Source organism: Ovis aries, chromosome 23, assembly GCF_016772045.2.
Source record: "Ovis aries strain OAR_USU_Benz2616 breed Rambouillet chromosome 23, ARS-UI_Ramb_v3.0, whole genome shotgun sequence".
Classification (NCBI taxonomy): Eukaryota; Metazoa; Chordata; class Mammalia; order Artiodactyla; family Bovidae; genus Ovis; species Ovis aries.
This window is the reverse complement of record NC_056076.1, coordinates 46,946,797-46,966,283: the sequence shown is the minus strand read 5'-3', so window position 1 is coordinate 46,966,283 and position 19,487 is coordinate 46,946,797. Positions and strand designations below refer to the sequence as shown.

At 37.3% G+C, this 19,487-nt stretch overlaps 1 protein-coding gene across 17 annotated transcripts in view; it reads left to right on the top strand.

Moving 5' to 3' along the window:
* The window catches only part of PIAS2 (protein inhibitor of activated STAT 2), a 99,125-nt gene that overhangs the window by 19,255 nt on the left and 60,383 nt on the right, over positions 1-19,487 (top strand). For 13 of the 17 annotated variants that reach the window (XM_015103712.4, XM_015103710.4, XM_015103709.4 and 10 more), the window contains 2 exons: positions 11,264-11,738; positions 18,179-18,263. In XM_015103712.4, the coding sequence (XP_014959198.3) occupies positions 11,264-11,738; positions 18,179-18,263 (560 nt within the window). Of the gene's footprint in view, positions 1-99; positions 187-2,834; positions 4,573-4,668; positions 5,007-11,263; positions 11,739-18,178; positions 18,264-19,487 lie in introns of those variants that run through there. The other 4 variants (XM_060405491.1, XM_060405489.1, XM_060405493.1 and 1 more) reach the window with 2 other exon arrangements.

The following is a 19,487-nucleotide window of genomic DNA, read 5'->3' as shown; positions in this document are numbered from 1 at the left end:
TCAGCATTTTAATAGACATTTAAGATCATGAATAGCTATGTGTTTGCTTTCCATGAATCACACAAGGGATGAATTCTTAATTTATGAGTTCTTTAAAAGTTTTATTTCCAGAGGACTTCCCTGGTGGTCCTGTGGCTAAGACTCCAAGCTCCCAATGCAGAGGGCCCTGGGTCTCTCCCTGGTCAGGTAACTAGATCCTGCATGCCACAAGTAAAGATCCCATGTCCTGCAGCTAAGACTTGGTGCAAATAAATAAATAAAAATATTTTAAAAGTTTTATTTCTAAACATGCTAGCATTCTTTTAGTTAATTTGGTTATTGATTTGTTATTGTCTTGTGGCTAGGCAGCCTGATCTATGTGGATACAGTCCTTGGAAATCTGTTGAGACTTACTGTATTTAGAGATTTTTATTGTATTTGAAAAGAGGGCATTTTCTAGTTGTTGGTGAAAAATTTTATATGTGTCTAGTATCAGACTTGTTAATTCTGTTGTTAGAATCTTATATCTTTGTTTTTTAAGAGTAGATGTTCTGCTAGAATTATTTTTTTAATTTTCTTTGTAGTTTATATCAGCTTTTTAAAAGACATTTTAAAATTGTTACTAGTACATGAGAATTTGAATTTATCATATTGCTATTGAATTGAAACTTACTCTTTGTAGTTCCTCTTTATATCTAATAATGGTTTTTCAGTTACATACTGTTGTTTGATATTAACATACCTATTATTTATTTATTTTTAGGCAAGCTGGTTCTGCCTGATTTTTAAAATTTCTCCTCCTCCTACATTTTTGTGTTCTTTTATTTTAGTTTTATCGCTTATGAATGTCATGGTATTGAATTAAAAAATTAATCTGCTCTAATTATGTTGGTCTTTTAACTTTATAATTAAATTTTTTATTAAGATAATTGTTAATTCACTGACAGTTATCAGAAGGAATACAGAGGCAACAGAGACATCTGTGTCCTCTTTATCCAGGTACCGAGTTGATAATGTCTTGCAAAACTGTAGTACAATATCACAGTCAGGGTATTGACATTGACACAAGGTACAGACCATTTCCATCACCACAAGCGTCCCTCATATTATTGTTCTTACAGCCACACCTATTTCCTCTCCATCCCCTTAATCTCTAGTTCCTTTGCCTTTCCATATAGATTTTAGAATAACCTCATGTATCTCTATAAAATGCCTTGGTGAGACTCGGGTAGGAATTGTCTTAAGTCTGTGTCTTGACATAGGGAAATCGGTTTTGTTGCTTTGTTCCTTGTTCCAGTGCACAAGGGATCCGTTTATTTAGCACTTTTTAGACTTCTTTCATTAGTTTCTGTAGTTTACAGCATACAACACCTGTATGTGTTTTATTTTCGACTATACACATTTTCATTTTCTTTGGAGTGATTATAAATAATATTGTGTGTTTTACTTGTTTCCACATGTTCTTTGTTAGTATATAGAGATGTGATTGTATTTGTGTGTTGGCTTTTGTATCCTGTGACCTTGCTGGACTGAATTATTAATTCTCTCTCTCTTTTTTAATAGTTAAGAAACTTTTTTATTATTTATTTGTTTGGTTGTGTCAAGTCTTAGCAGTGGCACTCGGGATCTTCCGCAGTGGTGCACAGACCCTCTAGTTGAAGCACATGTGGGCTCAGCAGTTGTAACATCTGGGCTTGGTTGCTCCATGTCATGTGGGATCTTAGTTCCCTGACCAGGTATCAAACCCGTGTCCCCTGCATTGTAGGCTGGATTCTTAACCACTGGAACCATGAGAGAAATCCCCAGTTATTAATTCTAGTAATTGTTTTGCAGACTCCTTGGGATCTGCCAGTACAGGCAGTTGTTTTTCTTTCAATCGCTATGTCTTTCCTTTCGTTGTCTCATTCCACTAGCTAGAACTTCCAGCACATCTTGCCTCATTCCCAGTCTTAGGGAGAAGCATTCATTTTTTTCACCATGAGGTATAGTTTTTTTTTGTAGGTGCTTTTTGTCAAGGTGAGGTGGTGCTCCTGTATTCCTTTTTTTCTGAGAGTTTGTATCATGAGTGGTTGTTGAATTTGTCACATGCCTTTTTCTTCATTGATACACACAGACACACATACACATATATGTATAATCATGTGATTTTACTTAAGCTGTTAGTATGGTGTACTTCAGTGATTTCAGACATTGAGCTGACCTTATATTCCTGGAATAAACACTTCACTTGGTCTTAGTATTCTTTTTATATATTGCTGAAGTCTGTTTGCTAATACTTGAAGATTTTAGCATCTGTAAGTTGTGAAGGGTGTTAGATTTACTTTCATTTTTTGTATTGATTTTGTTTGGTTTTGGTGTCAGGCTATTACTAGCTTCATAAAATAAATTTGGGAATCTCTGATATTCTGTTTTCCAGAAGAAATTATGTAGAATTGGTACTGATTCTTATTTAAATGTTGAGTAGAATTCTCTGGTAAAATGATCTGGGTGTGGTAATGTTTTTTTTAATTAAGAGCTAAATTTCCTAATTAGAGGGAGTATTCGAATTATCTATTTCATATTGGGTGAATTTTGGTAGTTTGTATTTTTCAAGGAATTGATCCATTTCAACTCAGTTGACAAATTCATGTGTGTAGAGTTGTTCTTAGTATTCCCATATTTTTGATGCTGTGATTTCTGTAGTGATATCCCCTACTGGCTATTTTAATTGGAAAGGTTTTCATTTGCTGGGATTATTGATATGTTTGTATTTATTTCTACACCTTCAGTTTGAGCATCTTTCTTTTTCTGCATTTTGTTTCCTCATCTGTTTTCTTGCTGTCTTTTTTTTTTTCTTCTTTTTCATGTTTCTCCATTTCATTAGTTGTGAAATACATTTTTTTTGCCTTGTCACAAATTCTTGGAGCTTGCTTAATTTTCTCTTGAAACTTTAGATATAAATCTAAAATCACTGTATTTTTCTTCCTTTGCTGTGGAATGCTTTAAACTGCTTACCACCTCTACCAACTTTCCGGCATGCCATCTTGCCCAGCACTTTTGTCTTTTCTTAGCCTCACAAATTTCAAATTATAATTTTATCCAGTAAATGTTTGTTTAGGTTATTTCCCTCCCTCCGCGGGTTTGTCAGTTTCTTGCTCCTTATTCTGCTCTCATAATACTCATTCCTTTAGATTCCTCTGGTTCAGCCGTGATGGGCGTTTACTTTCTGTTCAATGTGTTAGGTACGCTTTTCTCAGGATTTTGGCATCCGCTGTGTTCTGTGCCTTGAAATGCTTTTCATCTGATATCCATTGGTTCCTTTATTACTTGTTCAGTCACTTTCTCAGGCAAATCTTCTTCCTTTAAAATGGCAAATTCTCTACCTCTTCACTTCATTTCCTTTTCCCTCTGTTTTTGTCCATAGTATTCGTCACCACATGCCATATTTGTATTTTATTTAATTCTTCATTGTAAGTTTGATCTGTCAAAATTTGCTGGAGTTTTACTATATTTATAACTGAAGTTGAGGGGAATTGACATCTTTTCAGCATTTTCTGTTTTTATCTAGTTTTTTTTGTTCAGTTGCTCAGTCATGTCTGACTCTTTGCAATCTCCATGGACTGCAGCCCACCAGGCTTCCCTGTTCTTCGCCATCTCCTGGAGTTTGCTCAAACTCATGTCCTTTGAGTCAGTTGCCATCCAACCAGCTCATCCTCTGTCACTGCCTTTCCTCCTGCCTTTAATCTTTCCCAGCATCAGGGTCTTTTCCAATCAGCCTGCTGTTTGCATCAGGTGGCCCAAATATTGGAGCTTCAGCATCTGTCCTTCCAGTGAATAGTCACGGTTGATTTCCTTTAGGATTGATTGGTTTGACCTCCTTGCTGTCCAAGGGACTCTCAAAAGTCTTCTCTAGTACCATAGTTCGAAAGCATCAATTCCTCAGGGCTTAACTAGCTTTATGGTCCAGCTCTCAACATCTGTACATGACTAGTAGTCATGTCAAACCATATATTCAAACCACAGCTTTAACTATACGGACCTTTGTTGACAGAGTGATGTATCTGTTTTTTAATATGCTCTCTAGGTTTGTCATAGCTTTTCTTCCAAGGAGTATGCTTCTTTTAATTTCGTGGCTGCAGTCACCATCCATAGTGACTTTGGAGTTCAGGAAAATAAAGTCTCACTGTTTCCATTGTTTCCCCACCTATTTGCCATGAAGTGATTGATGGGACTGGATGCCATGATCTTAGTGTTTTTAATGTTGAGTCTTAAGCCAGCTTTTTCAGTCTCCTCTTTCGCCTTTATTAAGAGGCTCTTTAGTTTCTCTTTGCTTTCTGCCATAAGGGTGGGTTGTAAAGCAGTGGAGACAACTCACAGCATCAACAGTGCATTTGACCCAGGAACTGCTAGCGAACGTATGATGCAGTGATGATTCCGCAAGTTTCGCAAAGGAAACGAGAGCCTTGAAGTTGAGGAGTGCAGTGGCTGGCCATTAGAAGTTGACAGTGACCGACTGAGAGCAGTCCTCGAAGCCGATCCTCTTAGAACTGCGCAAGAAGTTGCCGAAGAACTCAGCATTCTATGGTTGTTCAGCCTTTGAAGCAAACTGGAAAGGTGAAAAAGCGCATTAAGTGGGTGCCTCGTGGGCTGACCAGAAATCAAAAAAAGTCATCATTTTGAAGTGTCATCTTCTCTTATTCTGCTCAACAGCAATGAACCATTTCTTGATTGGACTGTGATGTGCAACGGAAAGTGGATTTTGTACGACAACTGGTGATGTCCAGCTCAGTGGTTGGGCTAAGAAGAAACTCCCAAAGCACTCCCTGAAGCCAAACTTGTACCAAAAAAAGATCCTGGTCACTGTCTGGTGGTCTGCTGCCAGTCTGATCCTCTACAGCTTTCTGAATCCCAGTGAAACCATATCATCTGAGAAGTGTGCTCAGCAGATTGTTGAGATGTGCCGAAAACTGCAGCTCCTGCAGCCGGCATTGGTCAGCAGGTTGGGCCCAGTCCTTCTCCATGGCAGTGCACAACCCACGCTTCAGAAGGTGAATGAATTGGGGACCAAGTTTTGCCTCATTCACCGTATTCACTTGACCTCTCGCCAATCGACTATCACTTCTTCAAGCATCTCGACCACTTTTTGCAGGCAAAATGTTTCCACAACCAGCAGGAGGCAGAAAATGGTCCAAGAGATGGTCCAATTCTGAAGCAGGGACTTTTTTGCTATAAGAATAAACAAACATTTCTCGTAGACAAAATGTGTTGGTTGTAACAATTCCTATTTTGATTAATAAAGATGTGTTTGAACCTAGTTATAATGATTTTAAAATTCATAGTCCAAACCACATTTACTTTTGTATCAACCTAATAGCATTTAGCTAGCTAATAACATGCATTTTTTTGAACTAGTAAATCTTTTTGTATTGTTTTTCTTCCTACCTTATCCATTTTCAGAATACTAATGAGTTGGTTTCCCAATGTTTTCTAAAGGAGATAAGTGAGTTTTTTTAAGTATCGTTACGTACAAATGATTTTTCATATATTTGATGTTTGAATCTGATGCAGTGTTAGACTTTTTGCTGCTCATGTCAGCTTGTCCTGGGCTGCCGAGTTGTTTTCTGTGTCCTTCTGACAAGATTTCGGTAATCTTTGATGATTTGTTTTCTGCATAGGATGTTCTAGGCATGTCTTTGCATTTTCAGACTTGCAGTTAGACATTTCCTCAAGGAGTCTGAGCTTTTTTTTTTTTCTTGGTGGGAAATGGTATTTAGATCACAATGTCTTTATCCTAGCTTCAAACAAATGACTTTTTTTTTTTGTCTGATTGAATATAGAATACTTTCAGATTAATAGAAAACTTGAATATATAGTGCCATATGCCCCACAACCAGTTTGCCCTTGTCAAGCAAACTTTTTACTATGGAAACTTTCTAGGTGACAAAGGTAGAGAGTTCTCTGTGTATCCCATACCTTGCAATTACCAACTCGGGTCTTTTTTCATGTTGCCCAGTTGTGTTTGTCTGTGACCTCGTGGACTGCAGCCTGCCAGGCCTCCCTGTCCCTCACTATCACCCGGAGTTTGCCCAAGTTCATGTCCATTGCATTGGTGATGTCACTCAGCTATCTGATTCTCTGACCCCCTCTTCTTCTGCCCTCAGTCTTTCCCAGCATCAGAGACTTTTCCAGTGAGTCGGCTGTTCATGTCAAGTGACCAAAATACTGGAACTTTCAGCATCAGTCCTTCCAGTGAATATTCAGGGTTGCTTTTCTTTAAGATTAACTGGTTTGATCTCCTTGCTGTCCAAGGGACTCTCAGGTGTCTTCTCCAGCACCACAGTTCGAAGACATCAATTTTTTGGTGCTCTGCCTTCTTTACGCTCCAGCTCTCACCACTGTATTAGACCACTGGGAAGACCAGAGCCTTAACTATAGGCAGTGTGATGTCTCTGATTTTCAACACACTGTCTAGGTTTGTCATAGCTTTCCTGCCAAAAGCAATCGTGCATGTCCTCATCTACTCTCCCCAAATGATTTTAACAGAAATTCAGTGTACTTCATAGAAGTTTTATCCGTAAATATTTCAGTATGTGACTATAAGAACAGAAATCATTTTAACCAAGTAATTTATTGAATTTATCTTAAACCATTTTTATTTTCCTAGATTAAATTATATTTGGGTACTTTGAGGCTTTTTTGGGAAATGACAGAATAGGTGGTATACTGGGTCCCTGTTCAGGCTTTTCTCTGAAATTTTGGTTGGATGAGTGGACTCACCTGCAGAAGTTTGAAATACAGTAATATTTTAAAAGTTTGTGTTTTGTGTTCAATAGTCTTTTCCATGTTTGTTTTGCTAGCATGTATTTGATTTTCTGACTCTTAAGCTCTTGAATAGTTTAAGGAACAAAATTCCATTTTTCCCTTGAAGAGGTAGAGGATTTTATTTACTAAGCTATCTTTTCTGGGCAGATAATTTTGGAAGTAGAGCAGGACAAAGATAATACTCCTTGAATCAGATTGAGCAACATATTTTTCTAGGAAATAACTCTGTCTTTAAGTTAGAATATAACAGCATGTGCTGTTCTCTTAAAGAAATTTGCTTAGTATTTGTAGTCTTTATGTTTCTCTTCTCATTCTTAGGACGGTATTTGTTTTCTTTCCCCTTTTTCCAAACTGAATTTATGGACTTTTTGCGTTTTGCTTTCTAAGTCACGTTTTCTTGTATCTTTTAATTTGTCACTCTTTTCTAGGGTGTGTTTGTTGTCGACTTTTTTGCTTCTTGAACTGACTTCTTTATTTTGAATCTTGTACAAAAAGAAGGTGTTAGGAGATCAATGTGTTGTAAAGAAGAGATCCACTTCAAATATCTTAAGTAAAATGCGATTTAATCATAGGGATTACATGATCTCACAGGAGTAAGGCCCAGGAACTGAGGCCTCCTATGACTTCTGGAATTGCATCTTCCTAATTTGCTGTAGTAGTTTTTCTTACGGCATCAGCTTAATCATGCCTTTGATGGATTGATGATGTATCTGAATTTTTTAATGCATCCCTACTTATAAATGCAGGTGTAGATTGTTTTAATACTGTAGCTGGGAAAGGTGATATTAATATTGTGATTCATCAGTTTGCCTTAGCAGCTCTCTTCTCCTTTCCCTATAATATATGTCATAGCACGCGGAGAATCTGCAGAGCTGTATTGATTTTTACCACGACATCTAACCCACTAGAGCTTTGCCAAATTCTGTGCTTTTTTGGGCTCCATACCATAGCACCGTCAACTTGCCTTCACTCCTATATGTAATGTTTCAGTTGTATAAAGTTCCAGCTTTAAAATTTTTTAATAATTTTGACAATGGAAAAGCTTGTTTTACATTTCGAGTCTTAATTGAATGTCAGTTAACTTAGATTAGCTTTATTGAATCAAATTAGCTCTTCCTTAGCAATCAGATTATCTTTCTTAAAAATCAGTCATGCCGGCATAGTTCATGAATTTTCTTAAAGTCAGTCCACAAACACTGATTGAGAAATTTCTCTGTAGCACACACAGCAGTTGTAACTGAAGTATTAGAGGGCAGACTTGGAAGCAGGCAGGATGGACTAGATAAAACCCATTTGAAAAGGAGTGTTATTAAAAACACTGACATCAGAGGTTGGTGGAAAGCAGTAGCTGAAACCCATTTTTAGTAGTAGTCATAGCAGGCTCACCTTACCTGGTGACTGCTGAAATTTGTTGAGGACAGATTTTTTTTTTTTAAAGGCATAACTTGAAGTGGGATCCAGTGGTGTTTGCCAAGAAACACATGTTCATTGGAGTTGACTGATTAAGCTTCTTAGGGGATATCTTAATAGTAAATGCTAAATAAAGGGAGAATTTTGTTGTTGTTTTAAACTAGAAATTACCAGAAAGATGGTGTGACTGCCAGTGTCCTGAGTTCTGATGCTGGGACCTTCAGCTACTGATTGCTGGTGTGAAGTTTTCCACAGGACACTGTGGACTCTCAAAGACATCGTCTTTGAGCAAATGCCTGCAGTACGATATCTTGGCAACATTTTGCAGGGCAAAGGCTGCCCTGTCTCCTGTTGTTTCCTTGCCCCTCTCCAAACCTGGGGATTTTTGTTTTGCTTCACAATACTGTAATTCTGCATTCTTTCTCCTTACTCTTTTTCATTTGTGTATTTACAATAGATGTTAGACCAAGTACATTAGCATTCTTTGCCAAATAAAGTTCCCATTGAAAACAGGTATCATGAGACCTCCCAGGAATTCTTTTTTGAGAGTCAAGCTTTAGAATCCTTGTGGTCTATTTTGTCATTTCTGTAAAACAAGTTTCCTTAAAATGAAGAATTACCTGAAAATAAGGGTAAGAAGAGACACCATGAATTCTGAGTTAGTTTGATTTCTTTATAAAGAATCACAGATATATCTGTAGGACTGTCATTGTTCATTGTTTTTGTTGTTAGTGTTCTCCTAACAACTAGTTCAACTAACACTTGTTAGATTTAATGTTATTTGTGCTACTGTAGTAGAAACAGATTTCAGTTGAAGTATTTTTTAAGATTGAGGACTTTGGAAAAGAGGCATTGCATTTCTTGCTTGGGAGGAAACTTCCTGAAACACTGTCAGAGTCTTTATATGCTTGAAACTGTGCCTCTTGGTGCGCCATGAGATAGGCCCCAAATTCTCTTGTTTTCCATCTTTGTTGTCCTGAGCATAGGAGATCAGTTCAGTTCAGTCACTCAGTCGTGTCCAGCTCTTTGTGACCCCATGGACTGCAGCAGCCAGACTTCCTGTCCATCACCAACTCCCGGAGCCTGCTCAAACTCATGTCCATTGCCTTGGTGATACCATCCAACCATCTCATCTCTGTCGTCCCCTTCTCCTCCTTCCTTCAATCTTTCCCAGCATCAGGGTCTTCTCCAATGAGTCGGTTCTTCGCATTAGGTGGCCAGAGCATAAGGGTAGGGTAAGATAAATAAAATCTTCCTTTTACCCATGAAGTAAATTAAAATATAATGGTCATGATACTTGTGATACATGTTGCGGTTAGAGTATGATTTAGATCCATGCTGTCCAGGGTGGTGGTTCCTCCACCTGTGGCTCCCTACGCCCTTGAAGTGGGGTTAGTCCAAACTGAGATCTACTCAAGTGTGAGATACACACCAGGTATTGAAAACTTAGTATGAAAAAAGATCTTGTTGACACTTAAAAAAAAATTATGTTTAAATTGCAACCACTTCTTACATGTTGAAATAATGCTTTTGATATATTGGATTAAATAAAGCATATTATCAAAGTAAATTTCAAACGTATTTTAATGTGGTCACCAGATAGTTTCAAATTATATATGTGGTTCCTATTTCTATTGAATTGCACTGATCGAGTATAAAGTGTTTGCTGGGGTTACTATGTAATATTCTCTGACTTGTACAGTCTGAAATTTGGAGACAGAGTATTTGAAGTAGAATTATGATACAGCATATACATTCAGATTACTTTGATATATTTAAATTTGTTTGCATTTTGGAAAACTGGCAAGTATTCCTAACAACTGTTTTAAATACTAAGAAGAGTTTTAGCAATTGTTCTTGGGCTATCAATGACACTTAAAAGTGCAAAACTAAAAGTGCAAAACAGAGGAATTATTATGAATCACTGCCAGCTGTAGAATGGCCCCTGCATACTCACCAGGTTGAATAGGCATCCCAGGCAGCTGTAGAGTGTGCAGTGCCGAGGAGGAGGGCTGGTCGGTTTCGGAAAGGGCTTTTGGACAGCTCACGTCTTAATCCTCTTCTTGGTCAGATGATGCTTGTACGGTACAGGTGAAACTGACCCAAGTGTGTTTTACCTCTAAGTTCAGAATTGACTAAAAATGACATAAGTAGATGGGTTTATGACACAGTAAATGATAGGAAGAATTTACTAGGTTTGTTGAATAAACAACAAGGTGAAATGTGGAACAGAGCTATTTATAGTCTTCATTTTACACCATAGAGTTCTTGTTTTACACATGAGAATTTTAGTCATTTTAGGAGTTTGACTGCTGAATAAAGATGATGTGATTTTTATTTTTAGTATTAAAAAAAAATCCTCATTTTCTTAGTGATTAAGTGAAGTTGCTCAGTCGTGTCAGACTCTTTGTGACACTGTGGACTGTAGCCTCCCACGCTCCTCCGTCCATAGAATTTTCCAGGCAAGAGTGTTGGAGTGGGTTGTCATTTCCTTCTCCAGGGGATCTTCCTGACCCAGGGACGGCTTTACAGTCTGAGTCACCAGGGAAAACCTGTTGTCCCTTAATATTGGAGTTGGGGTGAAAAATTTATTGGATTTTGGATTACAGATTTGGATTCTGTCTTGATTTTATAGATTTTTCCTGCTTAGCATCAGAAACTTTAGAGGTACATTGTTGCAGAAAGTTAAATTTTTTTGTTTAATTGGTGATAATACTGTAATAAACATTACACTGTGTATGGTACACTGTGAAAAGGAGTATTTTCATTGGTTATAGATTTCATAGTCAGATAGTGAAGTGGTCAACAGAAACCAGCAGACCATCGGTTTCCAAAATTGAGAACAGCAAAACATAATTAAAACCATAATGTGAATGCAGTTGCGGGGGAGGGGGGTGGCGGTAGAAACAGTTAACGATTGTAAGTGATATGTGAAAATGCTGATACTAGCACATGCCAGTTGATATTAACAGAATGTTGGAAAAATCTGATTTTACAGCCTATTTTAGATAGGGTTTTTATATGTTTGAGACTGACTATTGGCTTATGTCCTTTTTTCTTTCTTTCCTTTTAGAATATGGTTTCTAGTTTTAGGGTTTCTGAACTACAAGTGTTACTAGGCTTTGCCGGACGGAATAAAAGTGGACGTAAGCATGACCTCCTGATGAGGGCGTTGCATTTATTGAAGAGTGGCTGCAGCCCTGCGGTTCAGATTAAAATCCGAGAATTGTATAGACGCCGATACCCACGGACTCTCGAAGGCCTTTCTGATTTATCCGCAATCAAATCACCGGTTTTCAGTTTGGATGGTAGCTCCTCACCTGTAGAACCTGACTTGGCTGTGGCTGGAATCCACGCGTTGCCTTCCACTTCAGTTACGCCTCATTCTCCGTCCTCCCCTGTTGGTTCTGTGCTGCTTCAGGACACTAAACCCGCGTTTGAGATGCAGCAGCCATCTCCCCCAATCCCTCCTGTCCATCCTGATGTGCAGTTAAAAACCTTACCCTTTTATGATGTCCTTGATGTTCTCATCAAGCCCACGAGTTTAGGTAAGTGTTAGAGAAATCCGTTTCTTCTGGACAAGAGAGTAAATAATGCAAGAAGGCTTCGACTGAATTGCTGTTAATATTATAAAATCAAGGCATTAAAATGCCAAGTGCTTAAATGTACAGGTAAATAGAAATACGGGCAACCATGATAAATCTGGCATAAAACTTAATTCGTTGATCAAACTTACTTCTTATAGCTGAGAACTCAAATTGCTTCAGGGTGTGTATGAACAGACAAATCGTATTTCTTGCCTGTGAATTCTGCCTTTTGATATTTTTGCTGTTTTTACCGAGACTTAGTTTCTGTTCAGCATAGCTTTTAAAACTGTTTTTGCAAGAAATAAATCTTTTTTACTTAAATTTTTCCTAAAGTGACAGTTTGCCACATATTTTAGCTTTTTGTTTAATAACCGGTGACTGCTCAGAAGATGTAATAAATTTTGTATTATTAGACATTGATACACGTGACTCCAACAAATTTTTACCTCAATTGATGGCTTCTGTGCTGTAATGGCATAATTTCCTCCTGGCTAATGAAATTATTCACAGAGGTATTTGCATTTGTTGATAAATTGTTTGGGAAATGACATTTCATAGTTAGGCTGGGAGATCATTTTCCTGTCCATCCTAGGAAAAATGCTTTTCTGTTTCAAGTCATTTGAAAACTCTCTTAAATATATTAATATGCTTTTTTCATTTTGTATAGGATTATACTTGTACATGTTGGTTGAGCTAGAAGGAAGTTTTGAGGTTAATGGGGTCAATATGGCCTGATAGTGGTAGGCTCCTTACGTTGTTTTGTTTAGCACAGCTGAACCAGGCAGGTAGAATAATTCATTACATTCATTCTAAAATAAGGATTCTATATTTGTTCATGTTTTTTTGTTTGTACAAAGTCTTGTGAGTAGAATTATTGCATCATAGAGTAAGGACTCTTGATAACATTGTGTTAGATTAGTTTCCAGTACAGCTGTGCCAGTTTGAATTCCACAAAACGAGAGACTGTCTCTCACTGCAGTTTTTCTTCCAGTTCGTATCTTGTTTAGATTTTTCGTTTCTCAAATTAATAACAGGAACAAACATTTAAAATATGTATTACTTAACTGTTTCTTTTATGGTTTTACTTTCATTTTTAACTTCTTTTTTAACCAGGTTCCTTTATCTTGTTAAAATGTTTCCATAATTTATTTCTCCTTTTCTCATGGCTTTTGATTTGTGTCAGTGTACAAATGTAGTATCATGGTTCGTTCACATGTTTCTCAGCAATCACCACAAAATTATTTCTCTGTGTTTGGAGAAGGATTCAGACTAATAGTGTGTGTAGGTGACCCTACCTCCAGGGACTCCTCAGGAATAGAGTTAAACGCAGGACTGAGAAGAAGAGGCCATCTGGGGTCCTGGTTCCAGTGGAAGGTTGAGTGCCTGGAAGGAAGACGACTGGAGGCGGAGAAAAGATGCAGCAAGGTGTCTTCTCTGGCCCTGGCATCAGTGGGGCACCAGGCAGCGAACTCTGAAGAGGCTTCATGGAGTGCTTCGTGTTTCATGCCTTTCCTGTGTTCAGAAACAGAAATAGGAATTTTGTTACTTTTCCATATTCTTTGTAAGTTTTTCTTTCATTAATCTCAGTAAGGTTAAAGGAAGGTAGTAGGCTTTTTATAAATTTACAAAAATTTTTGTATCTCGTGTGACTTAATGATGTTAATAATACTGGAGGCATTTTGTGTTGAAGAGTGATTAAGAAGAAAACCAGCCTTTTGCATTAGAATGTAAGAAATACATATAACCTTGGGACTTATAAGATAATCTTTTGCTCCTGAGCTAAAAAATTGTCAATGCATGTATTTTTCAGGAGTCCTGCTTATCATCGTTTCAGTAAACTTTATGAACTGATTTCTTGTTTTAAAACAAGGCGTAAACATTTCCTTATCCTACTTTCCCTAAGAAAGAAAAGAAAACAATTTTCCTAATGTATATTCTTAGATTGATAAAACAGTGATCTAAAAAAAGGCTAGTTTCATACTGTCTAAAGCAATGCAGTAACATTGAGGAATTGCTTTTAAGTTTTAATGATTTGGTTATAGAATGTTGAAAATGCTTGTAAAAATAAAAATTTGGGGTAAATCCATTTATTTGGAACACTATTATGGAGAAACCTACTTATATTTGGGAAATGAGAAGTAGAAAGCCTTATGAATTGAAAGAGATCCAAAGCCGTATTTCAGAGCACATATTCTTGGCGTCCATTGGCCAGTCTGTGTATTCTTGATTTAATATATAGTTGATTAGATGATTCCTAAGCCATCAACATATTGTTGAGCAAGAATTAATTAACAACATGGGTAAGACTGGAAGAGCCCTCATAGAAGAAAAAAAGCCAACTGAAAAGTCAAAAAATGTTCCAAAACCTCTTGGGAACGTTGAAACCGATAGCCCCTTAGTATTGAGGGATTCACTGTTCCAGCAAGGTGCATCTGTAGATGCTAAACAAAACTGTCATGACAAGAGAAGATGCACTATTATATAGTTTTGCAATTTGGTATTATTTCTATTAAAATTATTTCAATAAAATTAGCATTTAAAATGATAGACTATTGCATCTAGAAATTGTGAGTGTATACAATAATACTATGTGAGTTTCTCTATAGCTGAGGTTTTACTGTAACAAATGAATTATCCCCTAATCTGAAAACAAATTAATAAAATTTCTCTTCTCCCTTAAATAGCTATTCTCATTTGCTTTTGCTTTCACTGGCAGTATTTTTATCTTTTTTTTTTCTTCTATTTTCTGTTTGTTTGTTCTTTTTTTTTTTCTTTTTCTTTTGATGATGAAGTCCTTTCTCATAAAAAAAAATTTGTGTATATTCAGTCTATAAGAGAATATGTTAAATACATTGTTATAAAGAATATCTATGAATGAAAACCTGTGAAACCACTACCCATTTTTTAGGAAAGGAAATTGCCAGTATCTTTGAAACCTTGCCTTTTCCTCTTTGAGTTAAATCACTGTTCTGGATTTTGTGTTTCCTCTTGCTTGTTTTACCATTTATGTGTGAGAAAAAGTAATGTTCAGTTAACTTGCTTTTGAAATGTACATGTGGTATACTGTGTACATATTCACATGTTGATGTGTTGAATTGTTTAGTATTTTATTATGAAATACCTTCAGAGTATTGAGTCTTTGATTCGTTAAGGTTTCTTCACTTTGTTTTTCAGTTTACAAAAGTAATTTGTGCTAGTAATTGATAACTTTAGACATGGAAGTATAACACAAAGGGAAAGTCCCTCATAGCCACAGTTATTACTCAGCTAGAGTCATTATCAGTACTGTTTCTCTGGCATATTATGTCATCATTTTTTCTCATTAAAAAAAATTCTCATTTTTCTGTATTAAAAAAGCCCTTTCTAACCACAGAGCCATTGTGCCTTTTTTCTGGTGGAGGGAGAAGGGCATTATTCTGCTTGAATCTACTGTGAAAAGCATCTTCTGGAGTTCTGTGCTGTGACAATCTTAACTGTATTTCTTAGAAATAAATCATGCATCTGTAGATTATAGTAGGTCTATTTTCTTGTAGATGTACCACAGCGGAACCAGTGTTCTATTGATGTACGTTTTCAGTTGTTCTTTATTCAGAAGTATTAAGTGTATAACATGTCTTGGGCACTATTCTTGCAGTCTTACAGCCATTGCTGCTGTGAGCATTTTTGCATATGTTTCTGAATACGCTGCATATTCACAAAGTGTAAATGCCTTGATGTGGATTTGTTGGGTCCGGGAGTATGATTATGTAATATTTTGATATTCAGCTTTTGTAGAGAAGTTTGGCAGTTGCTTCAAAAGCATTCATTGTACCAGTTTCTACTTCAGTGTTGTATGAATGTGTTATTTTCCTTATACTTTATCTGCATTGTATTGTTGGTCTTTTAATCTTTTAGTCTGGTAGGTACAGAGAAGGCAATGGCAACCCACTCCAGTACTCTTGCCAAGCAAATCCCATGGACGGAGGAGCCTGGTGGGCTGCAGTCCATGGGGTCGCGAAGAGTCGGACACCACTGAGCGACTTCCCTTTCACTTTTCACTTTCATGCATTGGAGAAGGAAATGGCAACCCACTCCAGTGTTCTTTCCTGGAGAATCCCAGGGACGGGGGAGCCCGGCAGGCTGCCGTCTCTGGGGTCTCACAGAGTTGGACACACTGAAGCGACTTAGCAGCAGCAGCAGTCTGGTAGGTGACAGAGTAATGAAGGTCAATATCTTTTCATAGTATTAAATTTCTGAATATTAGGAAATACTCATTAAGCCTCTGGGTACAGTTAACAGTTAACGGACTTCCCTGATGGCTCAGTGGTAAAGAATCTACCTATAATGCAGGAGATGTGGCAGGAGCCGTTGGTTTGATCCCTGGATCAGAAAGATATCCTGGAGAAGGGAATGAAAACCCACTCTAGTATTCTTGCTTGGGAAATCCCATGGACAGAGGAGCCTGGTAGACTACAGTCCATGAGGTTGCTAAACAGTTAGACACAAATTGGCGAGTAAACAACAGTAATAACAAAGTGATAGGCACATTAATGTAAAGCCATTAAAATGTAATCTCATAACAAGTACATAATGAGGGTTTAATTTGGATGTGGTCTTGTAGCCTAATTGTAGAGAAGTCAGAAGTATGGCTTGGGCTTTAGGAATTTTAGTGTTTAGTTGGAGAGAGAATGTTAAGGTGAGGGAAAAGTAGCAAGCAATTATATGCTTGTATGGTGAAACCCTATAATTTGTGAACCTAAAGCTCAAATATTGTATTGGCCTAATAAAAGTTAATTAAGACTTCTTGCGAAGGTTAATCAAGACTTGTTGGAGTAAGAGTGATAACTTGAGGGAGCTTTGAAGGATGAATGTGCCTGCTCTGAATCGGTGGAGTTTATAGGAGAGTAGATATCAAGAAAGGAGAGATTTGAGTAGTCAAAGGAGTAGAAATAAAAATGGCACTGTTTGGAGTCCTGACAGTGAAGAAGTTGCTTTGAATAGAGCAGGACTTCAGGAGACATTGGACATGTAGGTTTGCTAGGAAAGACATTGTTATGGAGGTTCTTATAAATAAGGGACTTTGGACATGGTTCATTCAGAGATAAGATGATCTTAGCATTTTTCAGCAGGGGAACGATGATGAAAAAGTTTTACGAAGGATGACCAACTCTGCACTGATGTTCTGGTGAGGAACCGACAGAGAGGCACGGTTGCCCCTTCATTTGTACAAAGTGATTCTAGGTTTTGAGTAGGATAGGATGGTGGTAGTGAAAATAGGGAGGAGGCAGTTGATAAGAAAATTAAAAAAGCAAAGCAAAACAATAGAACTTAATGAGTAGGTTGCAGGGGTGAAGATGGAGGACAAAAGGCAAGAAAAGGAGTGATTTCTGTGATTGAACAATTGATAACAAGTCTCCTCACTCATAACTCTGAATTACAGCCACTGTTTTACAGGAAGCATGAAAACTCAGCACTCTGCCCTCCCCAATTGATCTCTGTAGCCGATGAATTTATAGAATGAAAAATATTTTAGTGTTAAACATCACTGATGATAATTAATATGATTGTTTTTGTAAAGATTAAATTATTTCAGTTGATTCAAGTTTGCTATATTATGTTTAAATCTCATAAAATTTGAACAATTTTGGTGTGTGCACAGGAGGATTATTTTTAAATGTTCTTACAAAGCGATGTTTAGTGATGATTGTAACTGATTGATTATTGAAATTTGGATGCATATTCAGTCAAGTGTTCATTGAAGGCATTCATTGTTTAAATGAGTACTAGAACATCATTGAATAATGGATCAGTGTAAAGCTATGAAAAGTTCTTTGTGAAGAAGATACATTTCACTTTTTAAAAATACACTTCTGAAGAATGAGTTCATTAGATAATCTTTTTTAACTACATAATCTTCTGTATGTTGAAAATTATTTATGTCTTAACTCTCCCAACTTAGAAGTTTCAGAGTTTTAAATTTTCTCTTAAATGAATGCTCTCTGTGTGTAATTGAGTATAAAGTGTAGAAAATAAAACACAGCAAAGAAAGAAACAAACAAAAACTCCTGAGTCTTGACTAAAGTTCTCCTGGGGAGAGTTTTTTTTTACTTTCTCAGACTTTTCATTAGAAGATACTGTAGTCAAGGATGAAATGTAATAATTTTGAAGGGTTGTGTTATATTTTGATTATAATTAGAATATTACAATAAAGAAGGATAAATGCTTAAAATTGAACCTGCTTTAGAGTGACCTTACTTTCATGATTCCAAGATGCATGTGGCTTAGTACTTTATTCTGTTGTATTTTAACAATAAAAATTTCAAAATTTGGCAGAGTCTTTATCAGAAGTGCCTTGTTATTGTGGGTTCTTCTGTTATTGAATTTGTTATTGGAATATTACCTTTCTTTTTTTTCCTCCCCAGTTCAAAGCAGTATTCAGCGGTTTCAAGAGAAGTTTTTTATTTTTGCTCTGACACCTCAGCAAGTTAGAGAGATTTGCATATCCAGGTAAGAGGAGTTTGGAATGTGTTTTCTGAGATGTTTGTGTCTTAGTCTGCTCTGCCTGCTATAATGGAGTACCACAGATGGGATGGCTTAAACAACAGAAATTTTTCCTCTCACGTTTCAGGGGACTTGAAGTCCAAAACTGATGGACAGATTTGGTTTCTTCTGAGGCCTCTCTCCTAGGCTTGCACTGCAGGTGGCTGCCTTCTTGCTGTGGCCTTCTTCACATGGCCTTTCCTCTGTGTGCCTGTGTGTTTCTGGTGTGTCTTTCTCTTCTTATAAGGACAGTACTCCTGGTGGATTAAGGCTCCACCATTGGGACCTCATTTAACCTTAATGACTTCTTTAAAGCCCCGACTTCATAGTCACATTGGGAGTTAGGGCTTTAGCATATGAATTTTGGGGGGACACAGTTCTGTCCATAACAGTTGAGCCATTTCTCCTTAAGTAAGCATAATATACTTAGACTAAGGTTGCCTACTGCTGTCAAGTCGCTTCAGTCATGTCCGACTCTGTCCGTCCCTGGGATTCTCCAGGCAAGAACACTGGAGTGGGTTGCCATTTCCTTCTCCAGACTAAGGTTAGGCAAATATTTAATAAATATTCTGGAACCAGACATCCTGGGGTGTGAAGTCAAGTGGGTCTTAGGAAGCATCACTACTAACAAAGCTAATGGAGGTGATGAAATTCCAGTGAGCTATTTCAAATCCTAAAAGTTGATGCTGTTAAAGTGCCACACTCAATATGCCAGCAAATTTGGAAAACTCAGCAGTAGCCGCAGGATTGGAAAAAGTCAGTTTTCATTCCAGTCCCAAAGAAAGGGCAATGCCAAAGAATATACAGACTGCTGCACAGTTGCACTCATTTCACATGCTCAAAATCCTTCAAGTGAGGCTTCAGCAGTATATGAAACGAGAACTTGCAGCTGTACAAGCTGGATTTACAAAAAGCAGAGGAACCAAAGGTCAAATCGCCAACATCTGTTGGATCATAGAAAAAGCAGGAGAATTCTAGAAAAACATCTGCTTCGTTGACTACACTAAAGCTTTTGACTGTGTAGATCAGAACAAACTGGAAAATTCTTAAAAGAGATGGGGATACCAGGCCACCTTACCTGCCCCTGAGAAACCTGTATGCAGGTCAAGAAGCAACAGTTAGAACCAGACATGGAACAACAGATTTGTTCCAAATTGGGAAAGGAATATGTCAAGGCTGTATATAGTCACC